This window comes from Gopherus flavomarginatus, chromosome 1, assembly GCF_025201925.1.
Source record: "Gopherus flavomarginatus isolate rGopFla2 chromosome 1, rGopFla2.mat.asm, whole genome shotgun sequence".
Lineage (NCBI taxonomy): Eukaryota > Metazoa > Chordata > Testudines > Testudinidae > Gopherus > Gopherus flavomarginatus.
The window spans coordinates 260,047,514-260,061,432 of record NC_066617.1 but is presented as its reverse complement, the minus strand read 5'-3'; the positions used below and the strand labels follow the sequence as shown (position 1 = coordinate 260,061,432).

Here is a 13,919-nt window from a genome sequence, read left to right as displayed (position 1 = left end):
GACATATCCCCAGACCGCAGACAGAGGTCCCAAGAGTTATTCTATTTTTTTCTGCAAAATAGCATCTAGCAAAGATCATCTATTCACTTCACAATCACTATACAGGTGTTATGATAACGACTTTGGGTCCATACCAGTTGGGCCATAAGTAAGCAAGCCATTGACAGAGATAAAATTGTATTCCATTACAATTCTGAGGTATTATAGCTCTTTCTGATGATCTACAACATTCTACAAATAAATATAGGTAAGGACTTGCCTATACAGTAACTCTTCATGTAACGTCCTAGTTATGTTCTTGAAAAATGCAGCTTTAAATGAAACGATGGTAAGCGAATCCAATTTCCCCATAAGAATTAACGGGAATACGTGGGGTTAGGTTCCAGTGAAATTTTTTTCACCAGACAAAAGACATTATATACATATACAGTTTAAAATTATTTAAAACTTTTACAAACCGTTTAATACTGTATTCACCAATGATGATTGTGAAGCTTTGTTGAGGCAAGGCCGTAGCAGGGTTGGGGCACTCTATTGGGAATTCCAGCTGTTGAGCAGGGTCAGGGCGCGGGGCTTGTCCCATTCCGCCTACCTGGCGCTCCACGGGAGCAGAGTGGGGGCTTGCCCGCTCCCCCATTGGAAAGCTGGGCAGGTGGAATTGGGCAAGCCCCTGCGCCCCGACTGCGCTCCTCAGCTGGAAAGCTAGGTGAGCAGAATGGGGGAAGCCCGTGCCCCCATCCTGCTCCCCAGCAGGAGCAGTAGGCGGGGGGTAGGGCCAAACAATGTTATAAGAGAACATTGCAGGAGTTTAAAGGAGTATGTTCTCTAAAGGGTCAGCGACCTAACAACAAAACAATGTTAACCGGGACAATGTTAAGTGAGGAGATACTTTACAGCGACACTCCAGAAAAAGTTAAGTCAAAACAACTAAATATGAGAAGTTAAAACCCGTTAAAACCCCATGTGGATGTTTTTATTCAAGAGTAAGGTGGTCTTAGCATGCACTGACTTTGTACCTTTAGCTGAGTCACCTTAACTTTCCTGAATGTCTCTATATAGACCTGGTCTCACATTTATTAAAGTTGCACTTATGCTCTCATGACTTGTATGTCTCCACTTCTAAGTGTCTGGATTTTTTTATATCAATTGCCTAAGTATGGGATTCACAAAAGCCAGCAAGATAAGTAGGGAGCTGCCTAAGCTAGCCAGTAGTAAGTGCTGGGGAGAAGGTGGTGGCTGTCCATTTATACCCTATAGCCTACTGGTTAGCACACTCACCTGAGTTCTGCCTGATGTCCTTATGTGAAGTAGGGACTTGAACCCAGGTTTTTCATACCCCAGGTGAATGCCCAAACACCTAGTCTACTGGGCATTCTGGGATGAGAGTGAGTCAGTCAGTTACACACAATGGTTTTTCACTTGTTAAATCATCAATCATTGGAGCAGGGACTAGAATTTGGGAGTCCCACATGAGTTCCCTGACCACTGGGTTACAGTCATTCATTCTCTCTCTGGTCCAATAAATATTTTATAAAAAGTGGAACAGCTTCAACTGGAGGGTTGGACAGACCCACCTCCCCTTGCAGAATAGCCAACAACCCAATAGTTAGAGTGCTCATCTGGGATGAGGGAGACATAGGCTCAAGTTTACATCTGGCAGAGGGGCATTTGGAACCAACATTTCTACATCCTGGATGAGTCCTCTCACCTCTGGGCTATTGGTGTAAGTGGGGTGGGGTGGGGAGAGAACTATATCACTGCCAGTTCTGTGCTGTGTGTGGAGGTTGATCCAGTTGCCAGTCTCTGGGCATTCTACTGGATCAGGGTCTGGAGGTAGGATAGTGTGGGAAAGCCTAGTTTGAGGAAGCGACCAGGATTTAGGCACGAGTTAAACACAGAGCAGTTCAGTAGTGTCAGAATTTAGACAACTTTGTGCATGCCCACCAACAGAAATTTAGGTGATTTTAGGTTTCTCCAGGGTTAGGAGATCTTTTGAAAATCTAAACTTTCAGTTTAGGCATCTAGAATGGCAGTCAGGTGCCTAAACTCCCTTGTGGGTCTAATCCTTAGCTCTTACAGAAAGCTTTGTAAAGTTCTTTGAGATTTATTAATGGAAAGCAAATTATTACCATTCCACACATGGGAAAAGTAAGGCACAGAGAAGTGAAGTGATTTGCCCAACATCACACAGAAGGTAAAGAGCATAGGTGGAAATAGTTTGGCATAGTACTTCGATACATCAAAAGAATGTATCTCAGTCTCAATCATCTAACCAGTTAAACAGGAAAGGCTTCTTCAGGAAATTGGAGTTTTGCCTTAAGCTTTAAAGCAGCCATTTGAAAGACCACATTACAGTAAAAATAATCATATAGACTCCAAATGAAGCAATAATCTATAAAAACCTTTACATAGTAACAAAAATAAATGTGTCAAATACTCTACATGCCAGTATTAAAAGCTACCAGTTAAGGACACTTTTGCAACTAAAATCACTTCCGGCACTACAATTCTTAAGTAAGAGTTAATAAGGATATAACCCACTATTTCTTTTCATGAGGGCTCACTCAACCTACAAAATTAGGGGAGGAGGGCAAGGTGGGGAGAAATGGAAAGAGTAAGTTTATAAACTCTTGGTGTCAAATCTACTGCATAAATCAGGTGCATATGCTGCATTACGTAATGATGACCAAAATACATAGAAAACCTTCAGAGTTGAAGGTCCATATCGAAGAATATTTGTGCTTTGAAAATTTGAGTTGGAGAATTCTGCAATTCTTCTGTGGAGAAGGCAATGTGAACTCTACCTTAGACATTCTTTAAGAGGAGTTCTAACCGATGATGTATGTTAATCCTGATCCAATGTGACAGGTTTACGCCTACTGCACCCCTACTGCTTTCATACTACATTTGGTGCTCTTGTATCAAAGCAGAGAAAGTGCAATAGAACAGAGTATTTTTTTTTAAAACTATAAAAAGTGTATTTTGTATTTGAGGTGTGTGTAAAACTCACTTTGGCATTTCCTGACTTTAAAAGTTGCCTGTTAGAGTCAAATTTAAGGTTTATGGTGAGTAAATTTCACCCTTATTGCTTATAGAGCTAGTTTCTGGTATTTGACGTGGTATTTTAAAATATACTTAGAATGCGGTTAGAATGTTCACCTTCTACAAAACATATTGATTCATTTTAAAATTATTCAGATCTACATTACTGAAGATGAAAGAAAGCCAGACATACGTTCTTTCTTGATTTTCTCCGCAACAAGAAATTCATCTCGTTCAACAGTAGGAGCAAAGTTGCTTCCAATAACTCTCACTGCATATTGAAACTGCTGGGCTACATCAGCTGAAAGAGGGAGGGAAAAAAATTAGTTAAGCCGACTTTTAAAATGAAGAAAAAATAAATAAGAGCTGCCATGTTACTAAGTGATTAAGTCAAATTAAAATATAAAAAATGTAGATGTTTCAAATGCGAGATAAAATATGATAGCAACTAGATCAAATCTTTCCCCTCATACTAGCTTGCATGGGTATTTTGTCCTGTATGCTCTTATGCAGAAACAATCACAAGAGCACATATCCAATTATGGAAGTAAACTCAATTTAAAAATGCTGGCACCTCCTTTTGTCAGCATATTTCTTAGCATCTTGCTTCATGCAACAAACATCAGTACTATCTACAAACATGAACAGTTCAGTCAATAACATGTCTTCGGTATGGGCCAATATTCACACAAACTGAAAAAGGAGGGTGCATGATCTCTTTTTCCTCCCTAGTCTAAGCATTCTGCAAGTCTGAATTCCAGGCTCCCCAAGAGCAGATTTCAAGGTCATGAATCAAACTGGAGATTTACTGAAGTTAAACTACAGAATTCCATAGTAATATAACATACTAATTAGAGATCTGCTGTAACTCTTACACCACGTTTATTCATTAGTTTTGACAAATCAATTAAAACTATTTACTGTTTCACCCTACCAAAATTATCTTTCAGTTTCTTAAACTGTTATGTACAAGGACCAAGTACTTTACCCCAGTAACTTTCTACTAAAAAAAATAAATAAAAAAGTATGCCTCCAGTTCCATTTAAAACCTATAAAAATCCAACTAGTCACAATCAATTTCATTATGATCACAATAAACTTATCATATACTTATTTTAGAGATAAAATTCATAGTGGAGACACTTAAGTATAGCAGCATGCTAATCATATGGCAGAGAAGGGCAAGGTGTAGAAAAACCACTCAAACACTGAGCTCTCATCTCAAATTGGCAATGGAAGACAATTAACCAGCACATCTGAGTGCTAGTTTAACCTTGATCAACATCTAACACTAACAAAGGAAGAATCAGCTTAATCCTCAGTTTTTCCACCCACGCAAAGCAACCCAGAAGCGGGTACCGTCTGCGCTGTAGAAAGAAAAAAAACCAGCAAAATTCCACTGGCACTAGGATTCAGCTTAAGGGAGGAAGACAACATTCTCCGCTCCTCCTGCTCTAGCACTACCTCTCAAATACCACTTATCCAACCCCACTCTCCAAGGATTTTTGCAGCAAACTCAAATTAGTGGGCTATAGAATTTGAGCGAGTCCCGAAAAGCAATAGCTGGTGGATTTGAGGTCCCAGGTGGAAAAGTCTGACAAACTATATTATATAACAATGCCATCATATCGTTTGACCTTTGGTGTAAGTATTCAGATATTACTAGTTGTTATGGCAGGTTTGGCTCTGTATATGTGCAGAGTTACATAAAGGTCTTCACTTTATGCTTTTGCAAATATATTTGCAAGTCACAGAAATTGAGCTACAGCGCTATCTTAAAACAAAAAAATGCATTTCAAAAACTGTTGAGGGTGTTAAAGTGCAAGGTAAATCACCATATTTTCATAAATTCAAGCACTTAAGAGCAGGTACATCAAAAATCTTCCACTGGCCATGCACACCACATTTTTACTACTATAAATAAATGTATGTTTTAATTACAATACCTTAACTCTGAAATATTAATTTTAAGTGTACCTCTTTATTATCTAGAGATACTTTTAAGGGATATATGGGAGAGCAGTCAGTCAACATTTCAAAGCTTGTCTTTCTTACCAGCAGAAGTTGGTTCAATACAAGATATTACCTCACCCACCTTCTCTCTCTAATATCCTGCGACTGAAACAACTATACCACCACTATACATCCCCCTCATTACAGGCACTAGAACTTTTGTTACAGCACCTATTTGAGAGGGAGTTGCATATACTGTCTATTAGGACAGTGACTATGATATCAATTTATAGCCCCACGATGGTATGGGGACTTGCATTTGAAGCTGATCAATACAATTTCTATTTTTCAAATCTATTGCATTTATATTTTGAGATTACCAGTAAAAACAACATTTATTTTGGGTCACAGTTAATGGTGTACATGTGTTACAATTATAAACACATTCTTTTGTAGCAAGTAAAACTGTATTGCTTTCTGTGTGTCTAAGAAATTAACAAAATGTTTAATTCTGAAATAATGGTATCTGTGCCCTTGAAAACTGCCTCTACATTCGCCAATGTAAAAGTCTACCTATGTTTCTAATTCTGTGGGGCAATATGATTTTGCTGTGCAGATTATGGGACAAAAGCAGCAAAGTTTCTGAACAGTTATTTTGAAATCTTACCCATATTCAATTTAACAACAACATTTTAAAACAAATCCTCATCAGTGAGAGACTTAACCCTAAAAAGGATATTTTGGGTTATCCTGACTTGGAGAGACCATCTGTTGCCAAAATGGTAATTCAGTCTCTTTATCCATTCAGTCCTTGCTCTCTGCTAAGACTGAACCAACGAACTTTTGGTCCCTTCTTTAAGAATTGGCGAGACTAACCTTCAGAATTTGAGACTTTTCTTAAGATTCATATTGGACCTGCAGTCATACAATAGCTTTGAATCAAAATGTTTACCTATCCCACCAAGATTTCAAAGTCCTTGATTTGCAAGAGACTCTTTCTGTGGGAGTACTTTTGGTGTCTGATTCCTGACTTCAGGTACAGAAAAAGCAAGATGGCATACAGAAGTCGTAAGAAAGAAAGAAAGAAAGATATATTTAACAGTAATATGTCCAAAAGCAACTCACACAGGAAATTTATTACATAAGCAGCACATGTATTGTTGAATTGTCTTTCTCCCCCAAATGTCCATGAGACATGAGATGAACTTAAAATATAAGTGTACACACATGATACACACTTCATTGTATAAATATGTAAACAAGTGCAACTGCTATACAACACTGTCATCTTGATATGCCTAATAGACAGGTAGGATGAAATTGTTTACGGAAGAAGTGATTTAATTTTCAGTGTTCTGATGTGAGTTTTTTATGCAGAGAAAGGAAGCAAGCAGAAGACTGTCAAAATTCTAAAAATTACGAATACAAACATAGTGGAATAACGCCATTAATTGTAAGCGACTATATTTACCAAATACATAAAAGTTAAAGACAGTGTAAGAAGCTTGCTACATTCAGGAGGAGGAGAAACAAACAAACAAACAAACAATAATTCAAGATCTATAAAATCTTAATTTGAATTGCCCAAAGTAGATTCTTATATTCCATCTGCAAATGCAAATTTCCGACACTTAGTAGAGAATGTCCTTTATGCATGCATTCATTCCTCCCCTCCCCCTCCACCTCCACAGTGTGACTTATCAGAACTGTATGATGCACTTTTCATGTTCCATTTCAAAGCCTAAAAGGAGCTTTAAACAAACTACATGTGAAAAGCGTAGAAAAACTAAAGAGGGAAGGAGGGAGAATCCTTGGTGGGCAAAAACAGTGATTCATCTTGCAGTGTAGTAAACAAGCCTATTTGAAGAAGGCTCCTCTGAGTTCATCAGCAATTAGAATAAACTTTTCTGGAGGACCTTTTCCCCAGAGTGAATTTCTTGCCAGCTTAGCCAACCATTCATATGTTTTCTTCCCTTGACATAAGGAGATGGGTTTTATCTCACAGTTGAGTTACAAGTTTTCACTCAATATTTCTAAGTTCTCTGAAAGCCCTGCATATAAGATGCTATAAAATATATCAGAGTACATTACTGTATGAAACATAGTGTATTATACTGATCATCAGCTACAGATTTTTCCTTCACTCTAACCGCAAGGGACACCACAGATTAAAGGAGCTAGCTGTCCAATACTCAGCTAGAGATCATAAACAGGCATGAATTATATAAATATATAATCTGAACAGGAAGACTAACTCTACTCGTGTATCCCTGTGACAAAAGTTATCAGAGCAGAATTAGAATTAGAAGAGTCATTAGAAGAGTCATTAATGAGATCTCAAAAAACTAAATGATCACATCAGTGAAAATGGCCTTAGAAACAGAGGGAAACATCATCTTAGATACTTCAAGCATGTTAGTTATTTAAAGAACAAGATACCAAGAGTTGAGTCTTCAGGCAAGACAAGTTTTCCAAGAAGTGGACTTGACAGAGCTGGAAAATTCACAAGGTCTGCCAGCTTTGCCTTGGTTAATACACTTTTGGAGTTGTTCCAAGATACAGACTGTGATAACAAGACTGGCGGATATTTCCTCATATTTTTCAAGCTGTACCACAGTCCAAATCCCACTAGACAGAGCATCTTACACGCCTCACTAGAACTAGAAGTTTCAATTGAAGCATTTCCATGACACAGATGAATTATTATGAGAGTGACTTTTTTTTTTTTTTAAATAAAAATACAAAGGAAGTGACTAACTGGAAAGCTTCTTTATGCTGGAGCTAGACCTACAAAGGCACATTGAAGCAGCCCCAAAAATATCAAGACAGGCACTGGAGTCTTATGAAAAGAAAGTCTTCAGTTCCAAAAATTGAATAAGGAATGCTCTTTTCCTGGTTACCAAAGAAGGAACTGAGTGACATTCAGATAACAGTACTGATCTCAATAAGGGATGGTATAAATAGCTAACAAGGGGCTGTCTTACACAGCACAGATAATCACTGCCTACAACTATCAAAAAGCCTTAAGGAACTAAGGGAGTAGTTGTAGTCTTGTGCTAAAGATCAAGGACTCAAAAGTGACAATTCTGTACAGTTGGTGTAGTTAGGGCAATCTCTTTTCCAACTGAAATTTCAATGGGAACTGTTAGACAGGGAATTTATAGCTATATAAACTGTTTTTTGTCCAGGACATTGGAATTAAGTCCCCTAAGTCTGAAAGGTGTAGCCCATTATTTTAGTTTATTATTCATTTATTGTAACACCTTAATCATAACATCACACATCACTGTATGTAAATACAGTTAAATTGTAGAATAATAGAAGTATAAGACTGATCAGTATTTAGAAGAAAATAATCATGTATTAGATATCTAAGTAAGAAAGGCTGAAATACGAGACCTGTAGGCGGAGGCCTTCAAGATTTTTAACTTAGCTATTTTAGGCCTTGGAGATAAGACATGCTGAAATAAGTAAGGGACAGAAGAATAACCTGATGCCCTACGATTATGGGAAAAGAGGTACCAAGTGGCAATACTGAGGGAAAATAGCTAGAACAGGGGTCGGCAACCTTTCAGAAGTGGTGTGCCGAGTCTTCATTTATTCACTCTAATTTAAGGTTTTGCGTGCCAGTGATACATTTTAACATTTTAAAGGTCTTTCTATAAGTCTATAATATATAACTAAACTATGGTTGTATGTAAAGTAAATATGGTTTTTAAAATATTTAAGAAGCTTCATTTAAAATTAAATTAAAATGCAGAGTCCCCCAGACCAGTGGCCAGGACCTGAGCAGTGTGAGTGCCACTGAAAATCAGCTCGCGTGCCACCTTCGGCATGCGTGCCATAGGTTGCCTACCCCTGAGCTAGAGGATTAATTTTAAAAATCACAAAATGCTGTAGAGGCACTTCTGCCTCCAACATGTGTCTTAACCACAGGATACAGGTCGTGCATCAGCGCTAATGAGAATAAAGAGAACCCACACAACCTACAGAAATCAAGGACCCCTTAAGTTCTAGGGCATACCAGATCAATACAAAAAAAAAAAAAAGAGGGCTGACACTTTCTGCCTATCTCTACATTCTGTGCATGTACAGGAATCACATTATAAAAAGGAGTTGCCCAGAGCGGGAAAACTGAGTTTCCTATGAAAGAACTCCAGCAGGAACCATCCTTTTATTGATGATCAATCCATAAAAGACCCATCAGACCCTAACACTATCTAGGAGGATGTACGTCTGTAGTTATAATTGGTGCATGGATATATCTAGGAGTTGTGTATGCTGTGACATTCATAACTTTGTTGGTAACTTTAATAAAATTGATAAAAGATAGTGGACCTTCTTCTTGTGACTGTACACTTTACTTGCCTATGGTTTCATGTGTTCCGATGAGCTTTAAAACAAGCAGTGATAACTCTGTTAACTTGAGACTTAAGCCACCAGAGTCAAACCCTCAATGATACAATATAACATCAATAAAGTTAACTTTAAATAAAAAATAAAGGCTGCAAGGGCCATGGATCTCTAATGACGACAGGTAGTCTATAACTTGGTTTTAAATTTAATCTCAAAAAGGCAACATCTCCTGCTGTATAATGCCTCTAGTACAAAGTTAGGGAATTCATTGCTTCAGAACTGAAACGCAGGGAAGAGATCTTGCCTACTGAGTCAACAATACCACTTGCTGGCAGGAACTGTCATGTAAGTACACCTCTACCCTGATATAACACGATCCGATATAACACGAATTCGGATATAACACAGTAAAGCAGTGCTCCGGGGGGGGTGGGACTGCACACACTGGTGGATCAAAGCAAGTTCGATATAATGTAGTTTCACCTATAACGCAGTAAGATTTTTTGGCTCCTGAGGACAGCGTCATATAGGGGTAGAGGAATACTAGTAGGACAGACGGCATTCACATACCATTTGTTGAAATGGATATGACTTGAGAAGTTGTAGGTATTATAAGACAATACTATCGAGACTTTAAATAGTTCATTTGCCCAGTTAGCAAATAAGTTATTTTCTCTGGCAAGGTCAAACTTCCATTTTCCTACTATTATGGCAGTTGGAAAAAGGGGACAAAGCATGAGTGTCGTCTTCTCATCTTCCCGAGGCCAGGTCTACACTACAAACTTACACTGATATAACTATATTGCTCGGGGTGTGAAAAATCCACGCCCTTGAGTGACACAGTTATACCAACCTAACCCCCCCAGTGTAGAAAGCATTGTATCAACAGAAGGGCTTCTCCCATTGACATAATCCACCTCTGCAAGGGCAGTTGCTAACTACACCAATGGGAGAAGCTTTCCCACCAGCACAGTAGCATCTTCACTGAAGCACTATCCCAGCACAGCTGCACCACTGCAGGGTTTTATGTGTAGACATGTCCTAAGCAGCTGGAGGCAAGGCAGGGATTCAGCCTCTAGCAGCAACCAAGTACTTAGTACTACTGATCAAAGCCTGGGGGCAGCCACACAAATCTGTGTAAGCGAGTGATTCTCAACCTGCAGCCTGCTGGCCATATGCGGCCCAACTAGCACACAGCTGTGGCCCAGCTCAGCTGTGTATTAAAGGCCAGCCCACATAGTGGGGTCTGAGTTCCCGGCTTCCCAGAGCAGTGGGGCCCAGGCTGCCCCATCACAGCAGGATTGGGGTCAGTCGGGACTGCTGGCCCGCCCTGCGTGGCAGGAGTCTGGGGCTCCCAGCCAGCCCCACGGGGTCCGGGGCAGCCGGTCAGCCCCACATGGCAGGGGTCCGGGAGCTGCTGCTGCCCTGCCACCCAGCTCCTGTGGCCCAGGTAACATATTTATCATATATGCGGCCCACAATAAGTTGAGAACCACTGGTCTAAGCCCTTGTAGACCTCATTCAGCCGATGGAAGAGCAGCGTGACAGGATAGCAGCAAAGAAGAGTTTATGTGATGGAGAAGGGAGGAAAATTAGGACGGGGAATTGATGGAGAGGGTTGGAAGTGCTCTCCTTATATATTTCTAGGAATCAAAAGAGGGAGAGCAGAGGCATGCCCTTCCCCATGGAAGAGAGTGACAAGCCACCCCAACCCCCATCTTCCAGGGAAGAGCATCTCTATCCAGAAAGCAGCTTTTTCTTCTAAGGCCATATCTACACTAGAGAGCTTACAGCAGCACAGCCGTAAGATCTCTCATGTAGCCGCTCTATGCTGATGGGAGAGAGCTCTCCCATTGACATAATTAAACAACCCCCCAACGAGCAGCGGTAGGAGACGCTGTCCACACCAATCGCGTCTGGGGTTTTTTTCACATCACTGAGCAACATAAGCTTTATCAACAAAAGAGGTAGCGCAGATGTAGCCTAAGAATCAGCAAGGGACAGGGAACTTCAAAATTTAACACCTACAGGCCAAGGATCTGTATGCTGCCAGGCATACCCCAGCCCTAGGGAGCACAGCCTTTCAGCTCAGTGTCTAGCCAGCTGCCATCTAGCCCAATGCTCCAGCCCAGAGATGGCTACTGCCATGCCCAGCACAGGCCATTAGCAGGTCAGAGCTGAGCTACAGGATGGGGGTAACAGAGCAGGGGAAGGGGATGAACATTCTCACAGAAGGGGTAAGTGAGACACACCTTTTAGGCAATCTCCAGGGCAAGAGCCAGGCACACAGCTGTTGACAGTGTTTTGTGGCTGTCCTCAGGCTCTGAGTAGCAGAATTAAACTAAGCCCTGGGCTACACTACACACGTCACTATAAGTATGTCACTCAGAAGCATGGAAAATACATCCCTGTGCAATGCAGTTATACCAATCTAACCCTGAGTGTAGATAGTGATATGTCAACAGGAGGCCTTCTCCCATTGACATAACTACCGCCTCTCAAGCTGGTCCACACTACTGCTTAAGTCAATGTAACTTATATCACTCAGGAGCATGAAAGATATCCCCCTAAGCGACCTAAATTACATCAACCTAGTGCCACTGTGTACAGCCTTTATGTTAGCAGAAGATGCTTCCCCCCTGGAGGTAGAGCAGTGGTTCCCAACCTTTTTGGCTGGCAGGCGCCAGCCGAAGGACCACTGCGGCAGTGGAGTACCCACCGAAATGCCACTGAATTTCGGCAGCATTGCCTCTCAATGACGCCGCTTGCTGTCGACAAGCAACATCATCGAGAGGCATCCCCACCAAAATCTGAGAGCGACGCCTCTCGATGACTTCACTTGTCGACGGCAAGCAGCATCAGCGAGAGGCGTCCCCGCTGAAACGCCGGCAGGTGCTCTCCCGGGGGCTAGGACGCGGGCGCATTAAGATGGCGCCCCCGGGCACCATGTTGGGGACCACTGAGGTAGAGTAAGTAGCATGCCGAGAGGGGCGCTCACCCATCAGCATGGGTACTGTAGACTAGCCCTCGGGGAGGTGAAGCACTTACACCGACTGGAGAGAGTCTTCACTAAGCGCTAAAGCGGCACCGCTCCAGCACTGTAAGTGTGGACAAATCCTAAGTACTTTGCTGCTGCTGCTGCTAATGGGTGAATCCCTTCCTTGGTTGCAGCCCTTTGGAGAGAAGAGAGAGAGATGCTCAGGGGTGTCCCCTTTTCCCAGCTACCACAGCAGCCGGCAAATGGAAGTTTCACTCTCTCCACTGGGTCTCTCTTCTCCCTTTCCTGGATCCTAGAAACACACAAGGAGAGCACGTCCCACCCTCGCCATCTATTCCCCGGGCTCCTTCTCCTCCACTTCCCCAGGGCCACGGCCAGGCACATAGCCGCCTCCGGGCCACGGCAAGGAGCAGGTTCTCAGCCGCCGCCCCACCCCCTCCCCTCCCCTCCCCTCCCCTCTCCCTTGGGGCAGGGCTCTCCACCCCCGGCCCGCGTCTGGCTGCCGCTCAGGGCGGGCACGGCCCCACTGCTGCTGCGGGCTGACAGCCGCCGCCACCCGCACGCACGCAGGGGCCCTGAGTTTCAGCCGCGGGCCCGGCGCGGGGCGGCGCCCCGTTGGCTCGCGCTGTCCGCGCGCTCCCGGGCGGGGGAGGGGGGCTGTTACCTTCGCTCTTGCCGAGGATGCGGCAGCACAGGTTCTGGAGCAGAACGTTGGGGGACTTCTGATCCGGACACGCCATCCTCACCCCGGGGCGTGGGACCTCCCTCTGCAACTGCCGCGCGCGCGCGCGCCCTGCGCCTCACAGCCTAACGGCCACCGCCGCCTCCCGTTACCTAGGGCGCCATTTTAACTGAACCCGCGGAAAGCAGGGAGCGCCCACAATGCTCCTGTGCGCGGGGAGATACGGAGCGCGCAGCGCCGAACACCTCCCGCCCGCCTTACACAGCCCGGCGGAGAGGTTCCGGGGCACAAACTGACCTCCGGGCCTCTCAGCCACAGCCTGATCCCAGACCCACACGTAGAGCCCGTTACCATCGCAGGGGGCGGCTGGGATTAGCACAGAAATCAGGACAGGAATATTCAGATCCCTCGCCCCCTCCGTGATGATGACAGGTTGGGGGGGTCTGGCAGGCCCCTGCCAGACCCAAGACTCTCCTGCTCCCCGCTGTGGTGATGCCCCAGGGTTGTTTCAGGCTGTCACCCTATCTGCTCTGTGTCACCAGCTGCACCACCACACTGTGATGTCACCGAATTGCTGCAAATGAGGGCCGGCCAAAATACGGACCGTCCAGCCCCAGGAGATTGCAAAATTCCAAGACTTGTTTCCATCCTGAACTAGGATGAAAATTCAAAATTTCATCTGCCTTCTCCAAATACCATGTTCCCCAATAGCTCTCTACAGCTTAGCAATGTCATTTTTATGTTATACGTTACCCCATATTTCATAGAAAAGTTGAAATTATAAATCTTACTCTAACAAACATCAAAAAGAAACATTTGGTAATTTCCTTTCACACATGCTTGTTACCAATTCACTGTCCCTTGAAACATTTCCATTCTGTGGAAAAA

At 42.9% G+C, this 13,919-nt stretch overlaps 1 protein-coding gene across 3 annotated transcripts in view; it reads right to left on the bottom strand.

The window, feature by feature from the left end:
* Positions 1-13,227, bottom strand: part of TUBGCP3 (tubulin gamma complex associated protein 3) — a 108,435-nt gene extending 95,208 nt beyond the window's left edge. For 2 of the 3 annotated variants that reach the window (XM_050948097.1, XM_050948108.1), the window contains exons 1-2: positions 13,014-13,227; positions 3,236-3,343 (exon numbers count right to left, since the gene is read on the bottom strand). In XM_050948097.1, coding sequence (XP_050804054.1) covers positions 3,236-3,343; positions 13,014-13,089 — 184 coding nt within the window. In that variant the 5' untranslated portion in view covers positions 13,090-13,227. The remainder of the gene's footprint in view (positions 1-3,235; positions 3,344-13,013) is intronic. The other variant, XM_050948102.1, reaches the window with a different exon arrangement.
* Between the last annotated feature and the right edge of the window lie 692 nt (positions 13,228-13,919).